Source organism: Mobula birostris, chromosome 7 (genome assembly GCF_030028105.1).
Source record: "Mobula birostris isolate sMobBir1 chromosome 7, sMobBir1.hap1, whole genome shotgun sequence".
NCBI lineage: Eukaryota > Metazoa > Chordata > Chondrichthyes > Myliobatiformes > Myliobatidae > Mobula > Mobula birostris.
In genome coordinates this window covers 17,491,405-17,518,887 of record NC_092376.1, presented here as the reverse complement: position 1 = coordinate 17,518,887, position 27,483 = coordinate 17,491,405, and the positions used below count along the sequence as shown (strand labels likewise).

The following is a 27,483-nucleotide window of genomic DNA, read 5'->3' as shown; positions in this document are numbered from 1 at the left end:
TTTAATATTCCCCATTTTATTTTAGATTTCTAGCATCCACAATATTTTGTGCTTGTTTTACATTGAAACTATATGCCTATACATTGAATCTCACCCATCCTCCTCCCCACAAACACTAATTGAGTGTTGTGCTTAACCCTGATGCCTAATCTAACAACATGAAACAAAACAAACTGCTATGTTGGTGAAATATAAGACATAGGACCAGAATTAGTCTATTTAGCCCATTGAGTCTGCTCCGCCATTTCATCATGGCTGGTCCAGTTATCCAGTCTCCTGCCATCTCCCTGTATCCTTTGATGCTATGTCCAATCAAGAACCGATCAATCTCTGCCTTAAATACACCCAACGACCTGGCCTCCACAGCTGCCTGTGGTAACAAATTCCACAAACTCACAACCTTCTGGCTAAAGAAATTTCTCCGCATCTCTGTTTTAAATTTATCTAAGAAAAGATGTGCTGCACTGGAGAAGCTTTAAACGAGGTTCATGAGAATGATCCCAGGAATGAATGGGTTAACATATGAGGAGCATTTGATAGCTCTGGGCCTGTACTCAATGGAGTTTAGAAGAATGAGGAGGGATCACATTGAAACCTATTGGATACTGAAAGGCCTAAACAGAGTGGGTGTAAAGAGAATGCTTCCCTTAGTTGGGAAACCTAGGACTAGAGTGCATAGCTTCAGAACTGAGGGAGGTCCATTTAGAATAGATATGAGGAAATATTTCCTCACCAGAGGGTGGCGAATCTGTGGAATTCATTGCCACTGAAGGCTATACAGGCCAAGTTATTGGGTACATTTAAGGCAGAGGTTGACAGGTTCTTGATTTATCAGGGCATCAAAGGATATGGGGAGAAGGTGTCAGAATGAGGGTGAGAGAGATAATAAATCAACCACAATGGAATGACAGAGCAGACTTGATGGGCTGAAAGCCCAATTGTGCTTCTAATTTTTATGGTCTAAAGGTGAAATATTTAAAGGGAACCTGAGGGAAAACTTTATCATTCAAAGAGTACTGAGTGTGTGGAGTGAGTTGCCAGCAGAAGTAGTGGATATGGGCTTGATTTCAACATTAAGAGAAATTTGGATAAGTACATGGATGGGAGGAGTATAGTCCAGATGGGACTAGGCAAAATAATAGTTTGGTATGAACTGGATGGGCCACAGGGCCTGTTTCTGTGCTGTTGTGCTCCATGATGAGATCTTGCGAGCTTTCTCTTGTTTGATTTAGGGTTAAAATCGTATGTTCATTCTATTTCCTGTCACACTTGACAAGTCTGTGTCACGTTCGTTAAGATGTAATATAATAGAGAAAAATATTATAGTGTAAATCTAAGGATAACTAATTATTAACTAGCATCAAAGTTCCTCACGAAGATTTGCAGCATCTGCAGGATGTCAAGAATTCTATTGCCATTCACCGTTCTGTGCCTTCTCCCATCCCGCTCCCACACAAGTCCAGCCACATGGCTCCAGCTGCCCTGCTGTGCAAAGGAAAGCTTGGCTCTTCACACTACTGGCTTAACCCTTGCCCTGCCACAACTTCCACAGCACTCCGGTAAAGTATATTTGGGTTGCCATGTTTTTAATTCTCTCAGGTGAGCTCAGAGGACTCCAAGGCACTATTCCAAAGAGCAAGGACTGTACTTGATATTTTCTTCCCAATCAATATCAGTAAAAGGCAAATGACATGGTTGCAAATGACAGATCAGGAACATTACTTCATTTTTATGTTTTATTTATTGAGATACAGCGCAGAACAGACGCTTCCAGCCCTTCGAGCTGTGCCAGCCAGCAATCCCTGATTTAACCCTAGCCTAATCACAGGACAATTTACGATGACCACTCAACCTACCAACCGGAAAATCTTTGGGCAGTGGGAGGAAAATGCGCACTCAGAGGAAACCCACATGCTCACGGGAGAATGTAGATTCCTTACAGACAGTGGCGGCAACTGAATTGCAGTTGCAGGTACTGTAAAGTGTAGTGGTAATCACAATGCTAAATCAAAAGTCTTCCTCTTTGCACTACTGTACAAGTCTTGGTCTATAACTGGAAATGCAATTCAGATTGTAAAATGTTATTTCAGGATTCTGTTTGGTAATCCAATTGTGTGATAGAATCAACTTATGAAAACCATAGAACACAAGAGCAGAATTAGGCCATTTCGCCCATTAAGGCTGTTCAGCTATTCAATCATGCTTACTCAAGATTCAAGCTAGTTTATTGTTACTCTTCAGTGGACAAATGTAAAGGAGAACAAAATCATTGTTACTCTAGAACCAGGGGAACTGTTTCTCTGCCACAGGAAACAGTTGAGGGCAGTTCATTGGCTATATTTAAGAGGGAGTTAGATATGGCCCTTGTGGCTAAAGGGATCGGGGGTATGGAGGGAACGCTGGTACAGGGTTCTGAGTTGGATGATCAACCATGATCATACTGAATGGCAGTGCAGGCTCGAAGGGCCGAATGGCCTACTCCTGCACCTATTTTCTATGTTTCTAGATCAGAAGAAGCATAGAAAAACACAATAGCATACAGAACACAATAGAAATACATAAAATTAGCTTATATACAGTACATTGACTGTACGTGCATAAAGCAACAGTAGATACAGGAGTATCTGTACATAAGGTGACTGAGAGGAAATGATAAAGTAGTGGTGGTGGGTGGATGTGTTGATCAGCATGACAGCTTGGGGGAAGGAACTGTTTTTGAGTCTGGTGGTCCTGCTGTGGATGCTGTGTAGCACCTTCCCTGATGCAGGTAGGACAAACGGTTCATGAGCAGGGTGCGTGTGATCCTTCATGATACTGCTGGCCTTTTGCTGGCACCTTTCTATATATGTCCTTGATGATTTAGAATCAAGTTAGAAAAGCACTTGAAACAAAAATGGGAAGAAAGCAAGCAGTTAATATTCTTACTGACCTTCTTTGAAAGAAATTCGACTTGAGCTTTGATTTTTTTGCTGGGAAGGTTTAAATTTTTCCAACAAGTTTGATGAATGAAAGACCGTGAGTACCATATCTTGATATGCATTTGCCATTTCATAGGCCAAAGCTCCAGTAGTTTCTGCAATATAGAAATATTTTGATCAAAATTACAGAAAAATATAGCTAAGATATACCCTCTTCGCTATCTAAAAGTTCACCTAGATTTATGTAGAAAATTAGTCTTTCAACATGATATAGGGCTCTAGCACAATTCTGTGAGAGTTGGTTAAAACTGAATTTCTACACTATAGTTAATATGGCCAGTTTTGCTTAGTTGGCATTACTTCTTCGAATCATACTCTTCTTCTCCCTGTGTAGCCTTCAGGATATGCTGATTCCTCCCATAGAGCCAAAGAGTTCTACAGTGTGGAATCAGACCCTTCAGCCCAACTTGACCATGCCTGTCCACCCAGTTATATCTCCTCAAACCCACACCTCCCACTTAGTTTCTATCTTCTCTGGTACTTAGTCTTGAACCCATGCTCAGGCCTCTAATCAATGCAAAGAAGATGGCAATGAATCTGGTAAAAAAAAAATTCTGCAAGCCTTCAACACAAAGGAATTTTAAGGCATGAACATATGATACTAGAAGTACTTGACTATAAATAAATGAACAAATTCTTAGAATAAAATGCAGCAGGCCATAAATCAAAATAAAAACAGCTCCATCTATAAACTATGGATACATTGACCTTATTAGCTTCTACATGACTTACAAAAATTATGTCATAGAATGAAGCTCAGATAGCATTAACTCTACTATTACAATGTTTTCTTTGCTAAGTGCCAAGACCAGTCTAAAACAGAATTCTTGGAGGGAGACAAAAATCTACCTGCTCCATTTATTAAGGCAGTGGTCCCCAACCACCGGGCTGCAAAGCATGCGCTCCCGGGCCGCGAAGAAACGATATGAGTCAACTGCACTCATTTCCTCATTCCCTGTCATGCCCACTGTTGAACTTGAACGCACGCGAGGCGATGAGTAAAAAACAAACATCGCTTGGTGAGAGTTTCTTTGGAAGAGATGGTAGGGGACATAAATGGCCTAACGATGATGATAACGCAGAAACAATTGAGGCCAAGACTGCAGAAAAAAAGAAAGCTTCCTTTAACAGAAAATACGACAAGTCATACATAAAATATGGCTTTATTGCGACCAGTGACTCGCACGCTCCAAGCCCCCTGTGTGTGATATGTACAGACAAGCTGTCTAATGAGGCAATGAAGCCCTCAAAACTGCTTCAGAAGTTCCAAGCACCCTGCACTTAAAGACAAACACGTTGAGTTTTTTGAGCGGAAAAAACGTGAGCAAGCGGGTCAGAAGCAAGTGTTGAGAGCCACCACCTCCATAAATGCTGCTGCTCTGAGAGCGTCGTACTTAGTGGCTAGCCGTATTGCAAAGGCTAAGAAGCCTTTCACTGTTGGTGAAGAATTGATTCTGCCTGCTGCCAAGGACCTGTGCCGTGAACTGTTGGAAGAAGCTGCGGTTAACAAGATGGCACAGGTTTCTCTTTCAGCTACCACAGTTTCAAGGAGAATCGAGGACATCGACGCACAGCTGTTGGTAGGGCTTAACGAGTCTGGTTTCACTACTCAAGTCAAAGAGGTTGCTCCTGAATGCCAGTCTACACACTGGGAAATGCTGGCTCGCCAAAAAATGTCACCTGATCTTAACAGCGTTTTGAGTGACCTTGTTGAAGTTATCAATCACATCAAAGTAAAAGCCCTTAATTCACGTGTGTTTGAGCAGCTTTGCAAGGAAACAGATGCAGAGCATAAACGCCTTCTCCTACACACTGAAGTCAGGTGGTTATCAAGGGGGAGAGCCCTGGCCAGGCTTTTTGAGCTACTGAGATTTCTTTCAGGAAAAAAGTCACCACTGGCAGCACACTTCAGTAACGAGGAGTGGATAGCAAAACTCGTTTATCTCTGTGACATCTTCAACCCGCTCAATGAACTCAATTTGTCACTTCAGGGGAGAATGACAACTGTCTTCAAGTTGGCAGATAAAGTGTCTGTATTCACAGCCAAACTGGAACAGAGGGGATGGCGAGTGGACAGGGGCATATCTGACACGTTCCCAACATTAGCTGGGAATTTGGTAGAGACTGAGGCTGCACCGTCTTTCTCACAGCTGATGCGCGATCACCTAACGTCGCTGTCGGCTGAATTTGAGTGTTACTTCCCAACCGCAAATGACCCAAGACGTGCAACGGAATGGGTTCGTGACCCACTTGTGAATGTCCCCGGTGAATCATCCATGTCAGCGCAGGAAGAAGATCAACTCCTCAAGTTTGCAAATGACGATGGGCTGAAAAGTATGTTTGACATAACATCTCTGCCAGCATTCTGGATCAAAGTCAAGGCTGAATATCCTGAGACAGCCACGAAAGCACTGAAAACTTTGCTTCCATTTCCAACATCATATCTCTGCGAAGTGGAGTTTTCTGCAATGAATGCAACGAAAACTAAATTGCAGAATAGACTGGACATAAGGAACCCCCTTATGACCTATAATTGACTTATCACTATATTCATGCGAGGAAAATATGCACTGCGTGTTTAATATTAAATTTGTTAGATAAACCCTTTTAGAAACAAAATTGAGTGTATTAGCCACTGATAAGTGACTTATAGCTGACTTATCACCTATATTCCGGCCGTGATTAACACTCCCCCCCCCCACCGCTCGGCAAGAATATTGTCAATATCAAACCGGTTCGCGGTGCAAAAAAGGTTGGGGACCCCTGTATTAAGGTACACAATGAAATATCAGTATAAAAAGTTTCACTTCACATTCTATTTTCTCTGTTTTCTTTATCAATTTCTTGGTTATTCTTTCCTGAATTATTTCAAACTGCTAGATAATCTTTAGGTTTACTGATAATTTTCTTTCTTTTCAACTCTTATCCTTTGTTAAGCTCTCTCCAAGATTAGTCTACAACAACATCCTTAGGAGGGGGACAAAAATTTACTCATTTGTCATGAAGGTACATCATTATATTTTTAAAAATGTCATACCTCCTAAGTCACAAGCAGTTTTAAATGACGAAAGATCAAATGCCCTGACAATGTCCTTCCCAACAACTTTGACAATATTGTTAATTGCTGACATTAGAGACAACAATTGTTCTGAATTCTGTTGATGGAAAATTAGATGTTAATGTAGCACATTAAAATAGGAAATGAAACAAATAATTAGCCAAGTGGTTAAGTGACAATAGGAAAAAATATTCAACTGGTAAATATACACAACATGGCACTTTCTGTAGGAACCAAGACCAAATGAAGTCTTGAAGTGAAACTGCTGGAGGAAATGGTTTATACAGATATTTGGTTTATTACTGTCACATATACTCAGTGGCTACATTATTACGTACAGAAGTGGAACTCAATGTGGTCTTCTGCTGCTGTAGCCCATCCACTTCAAGGTTCAACATGTGTGTTCAGAGATGCTCTTCTGCACACCAACGTTGTAAAATGTGGTAACTTGAGTTTCTGTCACTGTCCTGTCAGCTTGAACCAGTCTGGCCATTTTCCTCTGACCTTCCTAATTAACAAGGTGTTTTCACCCATAGAACTGCCACTCATTAGATTTTTTTTATTTTTACCTCCATTCTCTGTTAACTCTAGAGACTGCTGTGTTTCTGAGATACTCAAACCACCCTGTCTGGTACCAACAATCATGCCATGTTCAAAATCACTTAGTTCATATTTCTTCTCCATTCTGATGTCTGGTCTGAACAACGACTGAACCTCTTGTCCATGTCTACATGCTTTTACGCATTGAGTTGCTGCCACATGCAGATTACACATTTGCATTAAAGAATAAACTGGTCACTGAATGTACATCAAGGTAAGAGTGGAAAACTGTATTTTGCATACTCTGCAGAGATATTGACCCAAGCATAAGTACATCTGGGTAGTATAAAAGGAAAGCAGTAACAGAATGCAGAACATAGTGTTACAGCTACTGAGAAAGTGCACTGGCTGGTAGGTAGTAGGCAGAGGGTCACAATGGCATAGTTTGTGAGATTAAGAGTTCCACTCTTATATCAGCAGGTCAGAAGGTTAGTGGCATGACTTGTCAAGCTTTTATATCTCTTGTCTGACATAAAGGGTTTGGGAGGAAGGGGCAGAATTGATCAGGGTGGGATCGGTCTTATGTTCGCTGTTTTGCCTGAGGCAACGGGAAGTGTATGCAGAGTCACGAAGAAGAAGCCAGTTTTTGTAATAGACTGGGCTACATTCACAACTCTTTGCAATGTCTTCCATACCAAGCTGTGATGCGTCTAGATAGGTTGCATAATTTTCTCTTCATCTTAAATCCATATCATATTAAAATTTGTAATATGTTTAAAAACTAAACTGACCCTTGAAAACAAGGCATTCTGTACAAAACCCTCTCACCATCAGTGGCACTACAACACCTCTACTGAGGGGAAGACAGAATTAAAGCTGCCCAAGTTTCCTTGAACAGGTTTTCAGATACATACTGAAAATGGTGGCTTTAATAGTAGTGGGAAAAGTAACCTCTTTTAAAGAATCCACTACCCAAGTGCAAACTCCAAACTCACAACAGTTATAAAGCTCATTTAAGTTTACAATGTAATGAGATAAGCAATGCTACTACTTCCTCTTAACAATGACCTAAATCTACGTTGATTATATGCCAAGTGATCTTTATCATCAACTTAGTTAAATCTTCAAAATGAAATGATAGAACATAGAGCATTGTAGCACAGTACAGACTCTTCAGCCTACAATTGTGTGCTGATCTTATAACCTGCTCTAAAGATCAATCTAACTCCTTACTCCTACATAGCCGTCTGTGTTCCTATCATCCATGTGCCTGTCTAAGAGTCTTCTAGATGTTCCGAGTGTATCTGCCTCTACCACCACCCCTGATAAGGCGTTCCACGCACCCACCATTCTGTGTAAAAAAAAAACTTACCTCTGACATTCCCCCCCCCCCATATTTTCCTCTAATCAAGTTAAAATTATATCTCCTCATTACCTGTAAAATATTTCCAATACACACAAGTTTTAATTTTAGGTGGGTGGAATAATAAATATTTTACTTTCGAACGTAAATTAGAAATCCAAGTAGATTTTGTATTTAAGTGAACAATCACATTATAATGGCTTTCTTCATCACTGATTCTGAGCTGAGAGGTACACATGTCACCACCCACCAGTCAGACTTCCGCAATCATATAAACAAGGATTTCTGCAGATGCTGGAAATCTAGAGCAACACACAAAAACTGCTGGAGGAACTCAGCAGGTCAGGCAGCATCTATGGAAATGAACAAGTAGATGACATTTTGGGCAGAGACCCTTCTTCAGGACTGGAAAGAAAGGGGGGAAGGTACCAGAAGAAAAAGGTGGAAGGAGGGGGAAGCAGAATAGCTGGAAGGTGTTAGATGAAGCCAGGTGGGTGGGAAAGGTAAAGGGCTGGAGAGGAAGGAATCTGATAGGAGAGGAGAAGGGGAAGGAGGAGAGGCACTATTTCCCTAATCAGAATTAATCAGATCATAGAATTATCCAATTAATTCCATATCCCTAGTTTACCCCATGTGCAATCATGCTTCCTTCCAAATTACTCTTACAATATTCTTTTGAAAGCTAATGTAACATCCTGGTTAAGATTTTACTGCTAATGTTGTAGGGTATTTCACTTAATGATTTTCTGTAGAAGCAGTGTGGTCTGCTGGCAGTGTCTGGGTTACCATAAAAAATAAGGGGTTGTGATGTTCATACTTTGGAATGTAGTGTCATCCAATCAAATGGTGGAATTGGGAGAAGGTTCTAGATAACGCTGGGCGGGAAGGTTTTTGTGATGGACACTGGGGTGGGTCGAGGTCTTTTCGTTGTGAGATGGAGAAAGAAGAAGCTCGAGAAAACTGGCCGTAGAATTTGATCTGATGGGAATGCGTGATTTGATGGGAGTCCAAGAGGGGAAATCCTACTGGTGATCAGTGAATAGGAGTTGGTACCATGAGTACATCAGATACATCAGCTTTTGGAAGATTTGAGCTCGAACCTTGAGCACATTTGACTGTTTTAATTATTGTGGGCCCTTTTGTTTTTTTTCTTTTTTTCCCTTTCTTCCTTAATAATGATTTGATGAAGTTAACATTCATAATTCTACTTTCTTTATAATGTATGTAGTATATGGTTTGATACTTCTTGCTTGCTGACAGGTGATTGCATGCGGGCAGTAGTTACACAGAATTCAGACAGATCGTTGTTCAGGTGGGCGAGACATCCCAACTTCCCGTCCGGGTTTGGTGGAACCCATGTCATATCGACCCTAGACGTATGGAGTCTGAGAGATTTCTCACTGCTATAGCTGGTGGCTGTTAGCCAGAGGTAAGCCTGGTAAAAAGGGGTTTCACTAATATTAATTTACTTCCATAAACATTTCAGGCAGCAGTGTGATCATAACAACTCACGGCATTGGGAAAAAAGTAATCTCATTGTGCTTCAGACAAATCCCTAATTATAACCTTACCTGAAAGAAAGCATTTAGAGACCTACAATACTTATATCAGTACTGCACTGTCATTAAGTCACCTCTTTAAAGAATCCACTACCTCAATGCAAACTGCAAACTCACAATTATAAAGCTCATTTCAGTTTATAATGTAGTGAGATAAGCAATACTACCAGCTATTTCATCTTAACTACAACCAAAATCTATGTTGGCTGCATGCCAAGTGATCACTAACAACAAACTCAAGTTTTTTTTATTTAGAGACACAGCGCAGTAACAGGCTGCTCCGACCCATGAAGCCCCTGCTGCCACATCATACCCATGTAACCAATTAACCTACTGACCCATACACTTTTGGAATGTGGGAGAAAACCAAAGAATCCAGAGGAAATCCACGTGGTCACAGGGAGAACCTACAACCCCTTTACAGACAGCGACGGGAATTGAACCCTGGTCACTGGAGCTATAAAAGCAATACGGTAACCACTATGCCACTGTGCCACACAAACCATCAGACTTAAATCAGTGGTAATAATCAACAGTTTGTTAACAATGACTCACCCTCCAAAGAGATTTCTCAACAGTACAAGATTGATGGTGTGGAAACATGTGCCCAATCATACATGGAAAGTCAGTTCTGAAAAAAAAACAAGGTACTTTACCTGAAATAAGTCTTCAGCCTTTCCCCCAGGAGCTGATAGGCAATGACCTGGTCCCTCTTTAATGGCTGTATCCAGATGAGTGAAAAGTGGCCAAATGTAGTCATTATTATAAAGAATATAGTCACTCATGGAATTTGCAGAGCCTGATACCAGGAACGTGTTGGCAAATTTTGTGTTCTTATATACTGGAAAAGCAAATTTAAAGAATACAGAAGCAGGTTATTTTGTTTTTCAAGGTACCAAAGCTTTAAAATACTCCACACCTTTTTTTTTTACATACAGACCACACAGAAATTTATGGTTTACTGTAATCCATTTCCAAGGAAATATTCAAAACTGTTTTCAGATTAACAGACAACTGGTACGTGCAATTTTGAGAACTCTTTCATTAAATCATTGATTGCAAAGGTAATTTTTAAACATGAGGTGATATCTGAGAAATGTTATTATGGATCCCATCACTCAGGTCATGCCCTGTCTTCATTGTTACCATCAGGTAGGAGGTACAGAAGCCTGACGGCACACACAACGATTCAGGAACAGCTTCTTCCCCTCTGCCAACCGATTTCTGAAAGGACATTGAACCCACAAACACCACCTCACCACCTTTTTATTTCTATTTTTTGCACCACTTATTTAATTTAACCATTACATTTTACACACACGTATTTACTGTAATTCACAGTTCTTTTCCTATTATTATGTATTGCATTGTACCGCTGCTGTAAAGTCAAAGTCAACAAATTTCATGACATATGCCAGTGATATTAAGTCTAATTCTGATTCTGGACAGCAATGTGACTGCCCCCATTTCAGCAACCTGACTTGGATGCTGAAGTTTAGAAGTGAATAGAAAACTGCAGGTGTTGTAAATATAAAATGAAAACAGAAAATGCTGGAAATACTCAGCAAGTCAGCTGACATCTATTGGAAGAGCAACAGAGTTAATGTTTCAGATGAAAGATCCTAAGAACACTGAGGCTGTCTACAAGAAGGGTCAGAGCCGTCTCTATTTCCTGAGGAGACTGAGGTCCTTTAACATCTGCTGGACGATGCTGAGGATGTTCTACGAGTCTGTGGTGGCCAGTGCGATCATGTTTGCTGTTGTGTGCTGGGGCAGCAGGCTGAGAGTAGCAGACACCAACAGGATCAACAAACTCATTCGTAAGGCCAGTGATGTTGTGAGGATGGAACTGGACTCTCTGACAGTGGTGTCTGAAAAGAGGATGCTGGCTAAGTTGCATGCCATCTTGGTCAATGTCTCCCATCCACTACATTATGTACTGGGTGGGCACAGGAGTATATTTAGCCAGAGACTCATTCCACCGAGATGCAGCACAGAGTGTCATAGGAAGTCATTCCTGCCTGTGGCCATCAAACTTTACAACTCCTCCCTTGGAGGGTCAGACACCCTGAGCCAATAGGCTGGTCCTGGACATTTCATAATTTATTGGCATAATTTACATATTACTATTTAACTATTTGTGGTTCTATTACTATTTATTATTTATGGTGCAACTGTAATGAAAACCAATTTCCCCCGGGATCAATAAAGTATGACTATGACTATCAGAAAAGTGTCTTCAGAATAATTGTGACTAAGGATCTTTGACTAGAAATAGTAACTCTGGACCTTATAAGTTCTCCCTACAACTGTACATGCTCAAATCCTTCACACGTTCCAAAATATATGATGGCTGGCACTTATTTAGCCACTGTAATGTACTGTAACACATACAAAATGGTGAAAAAGTTCATCAGGTCAGACAGCATCTGTGGCGAGGAATAAAAAGCTGACATTTCGGGCCAAGACCCTTCATTGGGACTGTAATCTACTCCAGGTGTGGGTGAGAGAATAATAGGCAGTGGGTAGGCACAAGGTGGAGAATAGGTCCCAAAGAAATAAATGGGGTGGATGAGATTGCTTTCAAGATAGGCACAGACTCAAAGAGCTGAACGGCCTCTTTCTTAACCAAAAAGAAATCAGAAAATATGGGAACTGAGAGAAAAAAATGTGGCTGTGTTCACTTCAGCAGAAATACAAAGTATGTACAGTGTAATGGGAACTCCTGAGAGCAAACAGTGATTTTATCTCCTGCTGGTGGATAGGTCAATACGTTTATAATCATTTAGGCAATCCTAAGGTCACTGCATATTTGGACTGCTGCTGATATTAGGTCATGAATATCAGCCGTGGTCCAATTATGAGGCATGGAAATGTGAAAATTAATCAAAAGCATTATCAAACTTAAGCATTAAATGCCTTAAAATATTGTGGTTACTGTGAAGACAGAAATGATAATTTCTTTAATTTTTATATTAATGAGTATCAATCTGAAGACACTAGAATTAAATTTATAAAAACAATACAATTTCCCCCCTGTACTTTCTCAACAGTTAACTTCACTTTCTCAATATCTAAAAGCAATTTAGGCAACTTTAAGTTGTTTATTTTAATTTTCTCAACACAGTGCTGCAATTAATAAGAACTGCTGACTCACTGTACCAGTGAATTAGTTTCGACGCAGACCTCTGATGCTATCTGTGTGGAATTTTCAACTTCTTTTTGTTGATTTGCCTAAATGGTCTGGTCCAAGGATTTGGTAACCACAAGACTGTCCAGAAGTCATAAAGAGATACAGTATAGAAACACACTCTTTGGCCCAGCAACTCCACACTGACCATCAACCACCCACTTTAACCGTCCAACATCATTTCCACTCCCCACATTTTCTTCAACTTGCCCCAACTTCTACTAGTTACCTGCACACTAGGGACAAAGTCCTCTAGATTTGGGGGTTCAGCTCAGGGCTAACAATCTTGAACGGTCAAACAAAATTGTACAAAAACAGGAATAAAGAATCCTTCTATATCTGTGTGACGGTATTCCTGAGTCTCCACGCAGGACTTGGATGACCGACAGTAGTGAAAACAGAGAGAAAGCTACTGTACTGATGAATGAAGCCCTGAACACTGCCAAGATCAAGACCAAAATTGCTTTTGATGGACAAGGACAGACAGAGATGGAGGACCTGTTACGCTAACTGCAGTGTAACGGGTAGTAAGGCTAAGGGGCAATTAATCTACTAACCCATATAGTGGTGCTATAAAGTTTGTAAACCCTGTAGAATTTTCTCTATTTCTGCATAAATATTACCTAAAATGTGATCAGATCTTCATGTAAGTACTAAAACTAGATAGAGAACCAAATTAAATAAATAACATAAAAACATTATACTTGTTCATTTACTTAATGAGAAAAATGATCCAATATTACATGTATTTGTTAGAAAAGGTATGTGAACCTTTGATTTCAATAACTAGTGTGTACAGCAATAACCTCAACCAAATGTTTCCAGTAACTGTTGATCAGTCCTGCACATCACCTTGGAGGAATTGGTGAACGCAGCAGGCCAGGGAGCATCTCTAGGAAGAAGTACAGTCAACGTTTCAGGCCGAGACCCTTCCTGACGAAGGGTCTGGGCCTGAAACGTCAACTGTACCTCTTCCTAGAGATGCTGCCTGGCCTGCTGCGTTCACCAGCAACTTTGATGTGTGTTGCTTGAATTTCCAGCATCTGCAGAATTCCTGTTGTTTACCTTGGAGGAATTATTGTCATTCCTCCTTATAAACTGCTTCAGCTCTGGGATGTTGGTAGGCTTCCTTGCACTCAGGTCTTTCCACATCATTTCTACAGGACTAAGGTCAGGAATTTGACTCGGCCATTCCAAAACACAAATTTTCTTCTTTTTAAACCATTCTGTGTTAATTTATTCTTGTCTTTCAGATCATTGTCTTGTAGCATTATCCAACTTCTATTAAGCTTCAGGTGACGGACTGCTACCATAACATTCTCCTGTAAAATGTCAATACAATTTGGAATTTGTTGTTCCCTCAACGATTGCAGGCTGTCCAGGCACTGAGACAGCAAAGCAGCCCGAAACCATGATGCTCCTTCCACCATGCTTCACAGTTGGCATGAAGTGTTGGTGTGGTATGCAGTGATCTTTTTCCTCCAAACATTGCAATGTATATTTCTGCTAAAAAGTTCAACTTTTGTCTCATCTGTCCACAGAACATTGTCCCAGACGCGTTGTAGAACATCCAGGTGGTCTTTTACAAACTTGAGACGTGCAGCAATATTTTTTTTGGTGAACAGTGGTTCCCTCCATGGAGTCCTTCCATGAACATCATTCTTGTTCTGTGTTTTTCTTATCGTGGACACATATATTTGGGTTCTTTTTCAACTCCTTCAGCATTATTGCACTTTGTGCTCTTAGAGTGTTCTTTGCAGGATGCCCACTCCAAGGGAGAGTAGCAACAGTATTGAGTTTCTTCCATTGCTAGACAATTTCTCTTACTGTGGACTGATGAACACTGAGGTCTTTAGAAGCCTTTTCTAGCTTCATGCATCTCTACAATTCTTTTTCTCAGGTCCTCTGAAAGTTGTTTTGATTGAGTGATAGTGCACACAAACAAATCTTTCTTGAGAAAAACAGGTTATTAAGCTGACTGGTGCGTCTTTTTTTAATAAGGTAGGGCACCTCTACAACCCACACCTCCAATCTCATCTCATTGATTGGAACACCTGATTCCAAATAGTTTTCATAAAAGGCACTGCCCCAGAGGTTCACATACTTTTTGCAACAAACACATGTAATGTTTGATCATTTTTCTCAATGAATAAATGAAACATTATAATGTTTTTGTGTTGTTTATTTAATTGGGTTCCCTTTATCTAGTTTTAGGACTTACATGAAGATCTGATCACATTTTAGGTCATATTTATGCAGAACTAGAGAAAATTCCACAGGGTTCACGAAGTTTCTAGCACTACTGTACATCTTTGGGAAGGAAGAGTAAACAAGAACACCTGGAGAGAATGGGCAGGGCCACAGGGAGAACATGAAAAATATACATAAATCTGTATCATTACTACAATGAATGATTCCTTTGAGATAATTGGTTGAATCCTGCTGCTCCTCTGACTTTCAACTCCATCAACTGATCCTCATTGAGAAAATTGGGTACACATGAGAACGTGTGCAAAAGACATTAGAATGCAGTTCATTTCACAATTGCAATTGCTCCTCTCATGCATTTTTGCCAATTTTTGAAAAAAAAATTGAGGTGGAACAGTAGGAGTTTCCACATAAAATACATGTAATTACTTGCAGGACCAACGAACATCAATAAAGCTTTCTCCGGCAAGTAAAATTTTGCTAGCTTTCCTCTCCCCAGTTTTCTCTGTTTTTGGTCTATAGAGTCACAGAATCATAGAAAATTACAGCGCAGGAACAGGCCCTTTGGCCCATCTAGTCTATGCCAAACCTGTAGCCCTCCTTACCCTTACCATCCATGTACCGATCCAAATTTCTCTTAAAAATTGAAATTGAGCTCGCATGCACGACTTGCGCTGCCAGCTAGTTCCACACAATCACAAACCTCTGCATAAAGAAATTCCCCTCATGTTCCCCTAAACTTTTCACCTTTCACCCTTAATCCATGACCTCTAGTTGTAGTCCCACCCAACCATAGTGGAAAATGCTCGCTTGCATTTATCCCTCAACCTTGTATATCTCTATCAAATCTTCCCTCAGACTTCTACGATCCAAGGGATAAAGTCCTAACCTATTCAATCTACCCTTGTAACCCAGGTACTCCAGTCCACGCAACATCCTTGTAAATTTTCTCTTGATTCTTTCAACCTTGTTTACATCTTTCCTGTAGGTAGGTGATCAAAAATTAGGAGTATTGTTAATTTTAATTTCTTTTATCATATGCTCAAGTACATGTATGCACAGGAGCAATTAAAACAGCAGCAACAGTACAGGCACATAACATTAGAGGTGCATCATGTAGAAGAAATACATAACTATATATAAATTATACAAGAATTGTACGAGAAAGACCGTAATTTGAACCAAAAAAGCAAGATTCATTCTCTTGTAAAGTGCTCATTGTGTTTACAATATTATACTATGAAAGCACTCTATGGAAGTGTGTTCTGCAAAGCACTTCATACATCTCCATTTTGTTTCAAAGATACAAACATCCACACGAAACAGGTGGATTAAAAATCAAAGACAAATAAAGGCAAACTTTACACAGAACCCAATCAACAGAAGCATGGTTATTTGAAAACTTACATTGTGATGTTCCTGGTGTTTTATCTAGTAAGCCAAGTGATACACAGGCATCTAAGAGACGCTCTGTCGCATCCACTGTTGTCTTTAATCTCTGAGCAATGTCTGAAGTTTCTAAGCTTCCCTGTAAGCTCAATATATCAAATACCTTCAGTTTGGTAGCTGTGAATAAGACCTGCAGGATAAAACCACAGCAGTCACCATCAGTAAAAGTTAGTACTGTAAAAAATCAGAAGAATATGTGAGAAACCTAAATACAACTACATATGATAAAAAAAGGTACAGTATAAACACAAGAGATTCTGAAGATGCTGGAAATCCAGAGTAACACACACAAAATGCCGGAGGGCTGTTTATTCCTCTCCATAGATGCTTCCTGACCTGCTAATTCCCTCCATCATTTTGTGTGTATTACTCTGAAAACAACATTGCATCACATGAGAAGGCTGTATTTACAACGGTCACATTTAAAATGCATCACAAGGTTAACAGATGGAATTTTGACCGTACAAACTTCAAATTAATTTCAATGCCAACATAAACAATTGTGGCCCAATGCTATTTAAACAAGGGGTGAAATATTTACCCTGTATTTCTTTTTTTTGGGACTACTTATTTATTTGTAATTTACAGCAATTACACATTTATGCTCTGTGCATTTCTACTAAATAAGAAATTTCACATTATGGAAGTTAGTGATATTAAACCTGATGCTGAACATAAAAAGCAACAACAGACCTAATGCGCTAAACTGTTGAATGAACATTTTGCTTATTTGCTTTTGACAATAGATTTCTTCTTGACGCTGAATGTGAATTTTGTCACTGCAACAATTGCTGAAAGCCTCCCCAGAAACCATGAATTTGACAATGCCCCATGTGCGAACAAAACTCTCGTCATGGTGGGCAGGGGCAAGTTTGTGAGAGCAGGGTCTATGTTGGACATGAACATCAGTTTCTTCAACTTTTGGTAATTTCTTCCAGCCCACTCTCCCTTTTTCATTCCCCATTCTGGTTTCCTTCTTACCCCTTCTCGTCTCCTCACCACCCTCTATTGCCTCTGCTCCTTCCCTTTCTCCCAAAGTCCACTCTCCTCTCCTATCAGATTCCATCTTCTTCAGCCCTTTACCTCTTTCACCGATCACCTCCTAGCTTCTCACTTCATCCCCACCTCCACCTCCCTACTTTACCTCTCACTTGGCTTCACCAATCACCTTCCAGCCTGTACTCCTTCCCCTCCCCCTCAATATTCTTATTCTGGCCTCTTTCCCCTACATTTCCAGTCCTGATAAGGATCTTGGCCTGAAAGGTCAACTGTTTATTCCTCTCCATCGAAGCTACCTGCTGCACTCCTCCAGTATTTTGCATGTGCTGCTCTAGGTTGTAGTGGTGTTCACATGTAGCGTGTGCACAGTGACACTCTGTAGTTTTATTTTAATTGTACATAGAAGAGAAACCATTGGTCAAAAGCAAAGGGTTAGCTGACTAACCCTAAAATTACCTTGGACTATATGACTATATGTTTTTTCTCTGCCTTAACCTGTATAAAGATATTTTGTTTATTTTGTTGTATAGTTTAACCAATGTTAATTTAAACAACACACACAAAATGCTGGTGGAACGCAGCAGGCCAGGCAGCATCTATAGGAAGAAGTACAGTTAACGTTTTGGGTCGAGACCCTTCGTCAGGACTAACGGAAAAAAAGAGATAGTAAGAGATTTGAAAGTGGGAGGGGGATGGGAGACCCAAAATGATGGGAGAAGACGGGGGGGGGGGGGGGGCGGGGATGAAGCCAAGAGCTGGGAAGTTGATTGGCAAAAGGGATACAAGGCTGGTGAAGGGGGAGTATCATAGGACGGAAGGCCTTGGAAGAAAGAAAGGGGAGGGGAGCACCAGAGGAAGATGGAGAACAGGCAAGCAGTTATTGTGGGAGGGAAAGAGAGAAAAAGAACTTTTTTTTATGGGGTAAGAAGGGAAGGAGGGGCATTAACGGAAGTCAGAGAAATCAATGTTCATGCCATCAGGTTGGACACTACCCAGACGGAATATAAGGTGTTGTTCCTCCAACCTGAGTGTGGCTTGCTTTAATTTCCAGCATCTGCAGATTTTCTCGTGTTTGCAAATGTTAATTTAAGTATATATTTGCTTTCATTTATCAAATTTGTACTGTATTTTGTGGCTGCTGAAGATAGTTAATTTTCATGGCATTTATATCCTGGGTATGTACTTTCTTAAACAATGAATCAATTTGACCTTATCATCATTGTGTGCTGTGTTGTATGACATGGTTTATTCACCATGATTGTTCTTGGCAAATTTTTCTGCAGAAGTGGTTTGCTATTGCCTTCTTCTAGGCAGTGTCTTTACAAGGCAGGTGACCGCAGCCATTATCAATACTCTGCAGAGATTGTACGTTTGGCATCAGCAGTCACATAACCAGGACTTGTGATGTGCAGCAGCTGCTTATACGACCATCCACCACCTGCTCATATGGGTTCACATAATGTGACTGGGGGGGGTGGGGTGGAGGCGCTAAGCAGGTGCTACACTTTGCCCAAGGGTGACCTGAAAGTTAGCGGAGGGGAGGAGTGCCTTACACCTCCCTTAGTAGAGATGTATCTCCACCCCACCACTGATCTTACAGAAGTCTATAAAATAATGAGGGGCATAGGTAGTGCGAATGGACAGTATTTTTCCCGGGGTTGGGGAATCAAGAACTAGAGGGCATTCTTTTAGGGTGAGAGGGGAGAGATGTAATGGGAGCCTGAGGGACAAATTTGTTCAGCCAGAGGGTGGTCAGTATATGGAGTGAGCTGCCAGAGGAAAAGGTTGATTCAGGTACAATAACAAAATTTAATAGATACATGGACAACAAAGGTAAAGGGATATGGGCCAGATCAGGCAAATGTGATGAGCGTAGATGGCAATCTTGGTTGGCATAGACCAGATGGATCGTTTCTGTGCTGTATGACTCAATGAAATTATCAAGAACTTGAACTTAAAAATCAAAAGCTCTAATTGAAGTCAGAAACATTTTCTGCACATGAATAATGCATTAAGCAATGAGGTCAAGTCAAATTACTTCAATGCCGTCAAAATAAAATCCATTCACAGTTTAATTTCTGCACCTTTGATGCTTTGAAACCATCCACTAGGTCTGCAACTTTATGGAGGCACTCGTTCATCTCAATGTGGGTAGATATCCTTGGGAAACCATGGTGCACTTCCACCAACTCTTGTGCCTTTGCAGTAACGTTTGGTAGAGCTGAATCCGAACCTTTTAGTGTCCCGTCCATCGGTGCAGTTTCGTCAGATTTCAGACTCATTTCTGCAGCTACGTTCTTCTTGTGGTTGACAGATTCACTCTCCAGATCACTAGGCTTGGTGTTACTTGCGACACACTGGCTTTCCAGTGAACTATAGATTTCATCCAGCTTCTTGCAGAAGTGATTTAAGGGAAATCCCACCACGTTCAAAAAGTCCCCATGAACGTATTCCACTAACATTCCGCCAAGTGCTTGAATTCCATAGCCACCTGCCTTGTCCCTTAAAACAGAAGTAAAATGGTGGTAATACAATTGACTGCGTAGAATTAATCAGAAGCAATGAGGCTGAATCAATTGAATACAGGGGAAAATAGGTAAAACAGGACAGGAAGATTGAACATGAGATGAAATGGTACATTAAATGATATCTGATTCCCTTTCAAACTGATCAAATTGCCATCTCAAAATCACTACTGTACTTTTAATCTGGAAAGTAGATAGACCTATAATTTACAATGGAATAAATATAAAATGACAGATCTAACCACAAGTCTAAACAAGTGAAACTAGGTTTCAATGTCTGATAGGAGGAGGATTTTTGCTGCCCAAACATACCACCCCACTGTTTACAGAACAAAAGTACATATTTTTTAATTGTAGGAAACATTTGGAGAGTACAAATTTTGCTTAATGATATGGTTTAGAAAAACAAATTTATAATCAACCAAATTTAAAATGAGATATCTAACTGTAGGCTAAGCAAGTGAAGCTAAGTTTCAAGCTCTGAAAGAGCCTCTTTTTAAGACAAAACAAAATGAATATACTTAAAAAGGAATTCTATAAATGCAGGGAGCAAATTTCCAAAAAGACATAGTTTTTATATAAATAAAAACAGAAATTAGAACAAACTGTGATATAAAGAGTCATCAATCTGAAGCATTAGCTCTACTCTTTCCATAAATGTAGCCAGATCCACTAAGATCACCCAACATTTTAGTCATAGTAGTCATAGCCATACTTTATTGATCCCGGGGGAAATTGGTTTTCGTTACAGTTGCGCCATAAATAATAAATAGTAATAGAACCATAAATAGTTAAATAGTAATATGTAAATTATGCCAGTAAATTATGAAATAAGTCCAGGACCAGCTTATTGGCTCAGGGTGTCTGACTCTCCAAGGGAGGAGTTGTAAAGTTTGATGGCCACAGGCAGGAATGACTTCCTATGACGCTCTGTGCTGCATCTCGGTGGAATGAGTCTCTGGCTGAATGTACTCCTGTGCCCAACCAGTACATTATGTAGTGGATGGGAGACATTGACCAAGATGGCATGCAACTTAGACAGCATCCTCCCTCTTTTCAGACACCACCGTGAGAGAGTCCAGTTCCATCCCCACAACATCACTGGCCTAACAGATGAGTTTGTTGATTCTGTTGGTGTCTGCTACCCTCAGTCTGCTGCCCCAGCACACAACAGCAAACATGATAGTACTGGCCACCACAGACTCGTAGAACATCCTCAGCATCGTCCGGCAGATGTTAAAGGACCTCAGTCCCCTCAGGAAATAGAGACGGCTCTGACCCTTCTTGTAGACAGCCTCAGTGTTCTTTGACCAGTCCAGTTTATTGTCAATTCATATCTCCAGGTATTTGTAATCCTCCACCATGTCCACACTGACCCCCTGGTTGGAAACAGGAGTCACCGGTACCTTAGCTCTCCTCAGGTCTACCACCAGCTCCTTAGTCTTTTTCACATTAAGTTGCAGATAATTCTGCTCACACCATGTGACAAAGTTTCCTACCATAGCCCTGTACTCAGCCTCATCTCCCTTGCTGATGCATCCAAATATGGCAGAGTCATCCGAAAACTTCTGAAGATGACAAAACTCTGTGCAGTAGTTGAAGTCCGAGGTATAAATGGTGAAGAGAAAGGGAGACAAGACAGTCTCCTGTGGAGCCTCAGTGCTGCTGATCACTCTGTCGGACACAGAGTGTTGCAAGCACATGTACTGTGGTCTGCCAATCAGGTAATCAAGAATCCATGATACCAGGGAAGCATCCACCTGCAACGCTGTCAGCTTCTCCCCCAGCAAAGCAGGGCGGATGGTGTTGAATGCACTGGAGAAGTCGAAAAACATGACCCTCATAGTGCTCACTGGCTTGTCCAGGTGGGCATAGACACGGTTCAACAGGTAGACGATGGCATCCTCAACTCCTAGTCGGGGCTGGTAGGCGAACTGGAGGGGATCTAAGTGTGACCTAACTATAGGCCAGAGCAGCTCCAGAACAAGTCTCTCCAGGATCCTCATGATGTGGAAGGTCAATGCCACCGGTCTGTAGTCATTGAGGCCACTGGGGCGTGGCGTCTTCGGCACAGGGACGAGGCAGGGCGTCTTCCACAATACAGGAACCCTCCGGAGCCTCAGGCTCAGGTTAAATACATGGCGAAGTACTCCATATAGCTGAGGGGCACAGACTTTGAGCACCCTGGTACTGACACCATCTGGTCCTGCAGCCTTGCTTGGGTTGAAACGTCTCAGCTGTCTTCACACCTGTCCAGCTGTGAAGCCCACCGTGGTGGTTTCGTGTGGGGAAGGGGTATAATCATGAGAGTAGGGTGGGGGACTATGAGGAGGGGTAGGAGGGGAGAGTGGAATATGTGTTGGTTGGGGGCCGACAACAGATGGCTCATGTGTGGGATGGGCAGGGGCCACAATGTTAAATCTATTAAAGAACAGGTTAAGTTCATTGGCCCTGTCCACATTGCCTTCAGCTCCTCTGTTGCTAGTTTGCCGGAACCCAGTGATGGTCCTTATCCCCCTCCAGACCTCTCTCATGTTGTTCTGCTGGAGTTTCCACTCAAGTTCCCTCCTGTAGCTGTCTTTAGCCTCCCTGATCCTGGCTTTCAGGTCCCTATGAGGCCCTCAGCTCCTCCCTATTTCCATCTCTAAACACCCTCTTTTTAGCGTTCAGGATGTCCTTAATGTCCTTTGTCACCCATGGCTTGTTATTTGAATAACAAAGGACAGTTCTTGTCGGAACATTGCAGTCCACACAGAAGTTGATGTAATCAGTGATGCACTCTGTGAGCCCATCAATATCCTCCCCGTGTGGCTCACAGAGTGCCTGCCAGTCTGTCACCTCAAAACAACCCTGGAGTGCCTCATAAGCCTCCTCCGACCGTTTTCTCACTGTCTTCGAGGTTGCAGGTTTACTCTTCACCAAAGGCACGTAGCAGAGTTTTAGATGCACCAGGTTGTGATCTGACCTTCCCAGTGGGGGGAGGGGAGAGGAGCTGTATGCATCCTTAACGTTAGCGTACATCAAATCCAGAGTCCTCTCCCCTCTGGTTGTACAGCTCATGTACTGCGTGAAGTTGGGCAGTGTTCTAGCCATGGTAACCTGGCTGAAGTCACCCGAGATGGTAATGAGGGCACTTGGGTGCTGGGTTTGTAATCTGGCTATGGCGGTGTAGATGATGTTACACACCGACGTCGGGTTGGCAGAGGGAGGGATGTACACAACAACCACAATTGCATGCGAGATTTCCCTTGGCAAGTAATATGGCCGGAGTCCAACAGCAAAAAGTTCAATATCCGGGCTACAGACACGTTCCTTGATCATAATATGCCCAGGATTGCACCATCTGTTGTTTACCAGAACAGCAAGCCCCCTCCTTTACGCTTACCGCTCTCGGTGCAATTCCGGTCAGCTCGAACGGTCTGGAAGCCCTCTATGGAAACGCTTTGATCGGGTATGTCCTCGTGTAGCCATGTCTCAGTAGAGCACATGACACTGCTCTCCCGAAATGTTCTCTGACTCCTGACAAGCGCAGTCAGTTCGCCCATTTTATTCCCCAGCGATCTCACATTTCCCATGATGAGAGAGGGGAGACACGGCTTATAACTTCTCTTCTCCATAAGCCTCTGTTGTCTCGACCCGGTCCTCTTCCCTCGCTTTTTTGATCCCCCTCTGCATCCTCTGTGTGTTTTCCTCCAGATTTCAGCCGGGATGTCCGCTACTCTGTTCGCTGAACCAGTGGGCATGAGCGTAATCAATTGGTCTCTGGAATAAACAATACAGCCATCCTGCTGCCACGCTAACGAGAACGTGTCCGAATGTAACTAATTCCAGCGCTAAAAAAGCAAGTTAAACTCTCTCCACCAGCATGTTACAGAGGGTGCAACTTGAACGTGTTACCGGGAGAAAAAAAATACAACAAATAACTAAGTTAAAAAGTTTAAAAGTAAGAAACTACAGAGCAACTGTAACCGGCTGCATGCACGACCGGCGCATGCGCACAGAGATTTTCAGTGATTAATAGAATTTCAGTCATTTTACACCAACAGAATGAACATTATTCAGTCCTGTAAGCACTGTTGGAGACCCACACGTAAATTTGGAGATTCAAGTGACTGAAGATGCTGGAAACAAAATGATGGATGAACTCATCTGGTCAGGTAGCATCTGTGAAGGGAAATGGACAATTCTGGCTGAGATAAATCAGGACTTGAAAGGGGCTCAACCCAAAATGTTGACTGTGAATTTCCCTCCACAGACGCTGCCTTACCTAATGAGTTCTTCCAGCATTTTGTTTATCACTCGGCAGGTAAATATTCCCAATTAGTAACTAACTGTGAATAGTGTGGAAGGTTGTCATAGGTTGCAATGGGACATTGACAGCATGTACAGCTGAGAAGTAGCAGATGGAGTTCAATCTGGACAAGTGTGAAGTGATTCACTTTGGAAGGTCGAATTCAAAGTCAGAATACAGGGTAAATACAATTGGAGTTCTGAGTTCAATTCTGACGCTGTCTGTTAGAAGTTGTATGTCTTTCCTGTGAGCATCTGGGTTTCCTCCAGATGCTCTGGTTTCTTCCCACATTCTACAGACATACTTGTTAATAGGTTAACTGGTCATTGCAAATTGCCCTGTGATTAGGCTAGGGTTAAGTAGGTGGATTGCTGGGTGACATGGCTCTTTGGGCTGAAAAGGCCTGTTCCATGTTGCATCTCTATGTAAATAAACAAAATGCCATGCCTTGTGGAGGACAGAGGGACCTTGGGTTCCACATACATAGATCACTAAAATTTGCTTCGCTAATTAATAGGGTTGTAAAGAAGGCATATGGTGTATTAGCCATTAGACAGAGATTCAGTTCAAGAGCCACAAGGCAATATTGCAGCTCTATAAAACCCTGGTTAGACTGCATTGGAATATTATGCTCGGTTCTGGTCACCGTATTATAAGTAGGATGTAGAAGAGAGATGCAGAGGGTGCAGCGGAGATTTACCAGGATGCTGTCTGGATTACAGAGCATGTTTTAGGAGGATGGGTTCAGTGAGCTAGAGCTTATCTCTTTAGAGCAAAAGAAGATGAGAGGCAACTTGATAGAGGTGTACAAGGTGCTAATAGGCAGAGGTTAAGTGGATAGCCAGACTTTTAGTGGATACCAAAGAGCATTATTTCAAGGGGATTGGAGAAAAGTATATGAGAGATGTCAGAGGTATGTTCCTTTACAAAGAGTGGTGGGTGCATGGAACACCCACCCAAGGGTTTTGGTAGAGGCAGAGTGGTTAGGGGCAGAAACTCTTAGAAGGGTTAGATTAATCTCAGAGTAGGTTAAGAGGTAGGCACAACATTGTAGGTTGAATGGCATCTAATATGCTGTAATGTTCCATGATCCTACTGGGTGTCAAGCTAGTTACGACTGTTGACTTGCTCTAAGGTAATACAATCAATGATTCACCATTATACATGCATAAGGATTTGATGTAGGAGGGAGGGAGAGCACAGATTTTTGGATCATTAAGCTCTTTTCCAGATAAGGTGGGACCTGTACAGAAGGGATGGTTTGCACCTGAACTGAGGGGGACTAATATACTTGTGGGCAGGTTTGTTAATGCTGCATGGTGGAGCTTAAACTACAGTTGCAAGGGGACGGGACCCAGAGTGCCAGAGGTTGTGGAGGTAGATATTGGTAAGACCTCAAACTAAATTAGGAATCAAGAGATTGAGTATGGTGCAACTAAGTGTCCTGTGCTGCATATATTTCAATGCAAGAAATATTGTAAGGGAGATGGATGATAATGCTGAAGATGAGGTAGCTGGATTACAAACTGAGGCAATGTGTAGTGACGACAGGCTATTGTCAGGGCAAAATTGCAGTCAACAGGATGAGTTGCAATGCAAAAGACAGTCAAAAAGGGTGAATACAGGACTGAAGGTGTTATATTTGAATGAGAGAAGTATAAGGAATAAGGTAGGTGAACTTGTAGCACGGTTGCAGATTGGCATATATGATGTCGTAGGCATTACTGAATCACGGCTGAAAGAAGATTATAACTGGGAGTTTAATGTCCAAAGACACACATTGTATCAAAAGGACAGGCAGGAAGGCAGAGGGGGGCGGTGTTGCTCTGTTGGCAAAAAAAAATCCAATCCTTAGGAAGAGGTGACATACAGTTGGAAGATGTTGAATCATTATGGATAGAGCTAAGGAACTGCAAGGGTAAAAAGATCCTGTTGGGAGTTGTATACAGACCCCCAAACAGTAAAGATGTGGTTTAGAAATTACAATGTGAGATAGAAAATGCATGCCAAAGGGGCAATCCTACAACAGTCATAAGAGATTTCAATATGCAGGTAGTTTGGGAAAATCAGGTTGGTGCCGGATTCCAAGAGGGGGAATTTCTAGATTGCATATGAGATGGTTTTTTAGAGCTGATCATGGTTGAGCCCATTAGGGGATCAGCTATTCTGGATTGGGTGTTGTGCAATGAACCAGAATTGATTAGAGAGCTTAAGGTAAAAGAATCCTTAGGGGAAAGTGATCTAATATGATTGAATTCAGCCTGAGATTTGAGAAGGAGAAGCTGAAGTCAGATGTATCTGTATTATAGTGGAGTGAAGGGAACTACAGAGGCATGAGAGAGGAGTTGGCCAGAAATGATTGGAAAAGAACACTGGCAGGGATGACAGCAGAGCAGCAATGGCTGAAAATTGGTAAGCAATTCAGAAGGCATAGGATATATACAACACAAAAAGGAAATAGTATTCTAAAGGCAAGATGCCACAACCACAGATACCAAGAGAAGTCAAAGCCAACATAAAAGCCAAAACACAATACAAATCCTCTTGGACCTTATCAAAAACACCAGCACCATAATCACACTGGTGTTTGTATGAATTGTTAAAGGTGAAGGTGCCTGGAATGCGCAACCTGGGGTTGTGATAGAGTCAGACAGATTAGAAACTTTTAAGAGACATTCAGATAGCCACATTCACTTCAGAGAAATGGAAGGATATGGTCTTTGTATAGACAGAAGGGATTAAGTACGTTGGCTATTTAATTACTAATTTTAATTGGTTTGGGGTGTATGGAGTGTCAGGGAGGGGTAACACCTCAGGTGGGGGAACATGTCGCGTCCTTTTCAAGGCGGTTAGTGCACCTTTGGTCCCCACTTGGCACTCAGCTCTCACCTGTGGCTCCCCATAGCTGTTTGCATGCGACAGCGGCCACACCCCGGGCAACGGCTTTGACAAGCCGGCTAAACCAGGTGAGGGTAGCCGACGGGTCTCAAACCCTCTGTGAGATAGGGAGTCGTCTATCCCAGCATGTGAAGACAGACTCCGGCTGATTGAGCGGACGAGACCAATGGAAGGTCCAACGGTCAAGAAGGCAGTCTCTGCAAGCGTTGTGGAATATGTAGAGCAGGACTAGACACAGAAGACCTCCTGGTCATCCACTGTGCCCACTCCTATCTCCAGACGTCTCAACTCTGTCTTGCCACTGGATCCAGATGGGAATTGGGAAGAGAGAGTGAGGCTGATGCTGCACATTCTCCCTCATTTAAATCCAAATCACGCGTTAACCGAGGTCCTCATCGACGTTGACGATGGACGAACACTGTTAA

General features: G+C 41.8%; 1 protein-coding gene across 5 annotated transcripts in view; it reads right to left on the bottom strand.

Annotated features, from left to right (window-relative positions):
• asmtl (acetylserotonin O-methyltransferase-like) overlaps positions 1 to 27,483 on the bottom strand; it is an 80,808-nt gene that overhangs the window by 10,407 nt on the left and 42,918 nt on the right. For all 5 annotated transcript variants that reach the window (XM_072262676.1, XM_072262678.1, XM_072262677.1 and 2 more), the window contains 5 exons: positions 19,429 to 19,846; positions 16,304 to 16,475; positions 10,155 to 10,339; positions 6,016 to 6,133; positions 2,930 to 3,073 (listed from right to left, as the gene is read on the bottom strand). In XM_072262676.1, the coding sequence (XP_072118777.1) occupies positions 2,930 to 3,073; positions 6,016 to 6,133; positions 10,155 to 10,339; positions 16,304 to 16,475; positions 19,429 to 19,846 (1,037 nt within the window). The remainder of the gene's footprint in view (positions 1 to 2,929; positions 3,074 to 6,015; positions 6,134 to 10,154; positions 10,340 to 16,303; positions 16,476 to 19,428; positions 19,847 to 27,483) is intronic.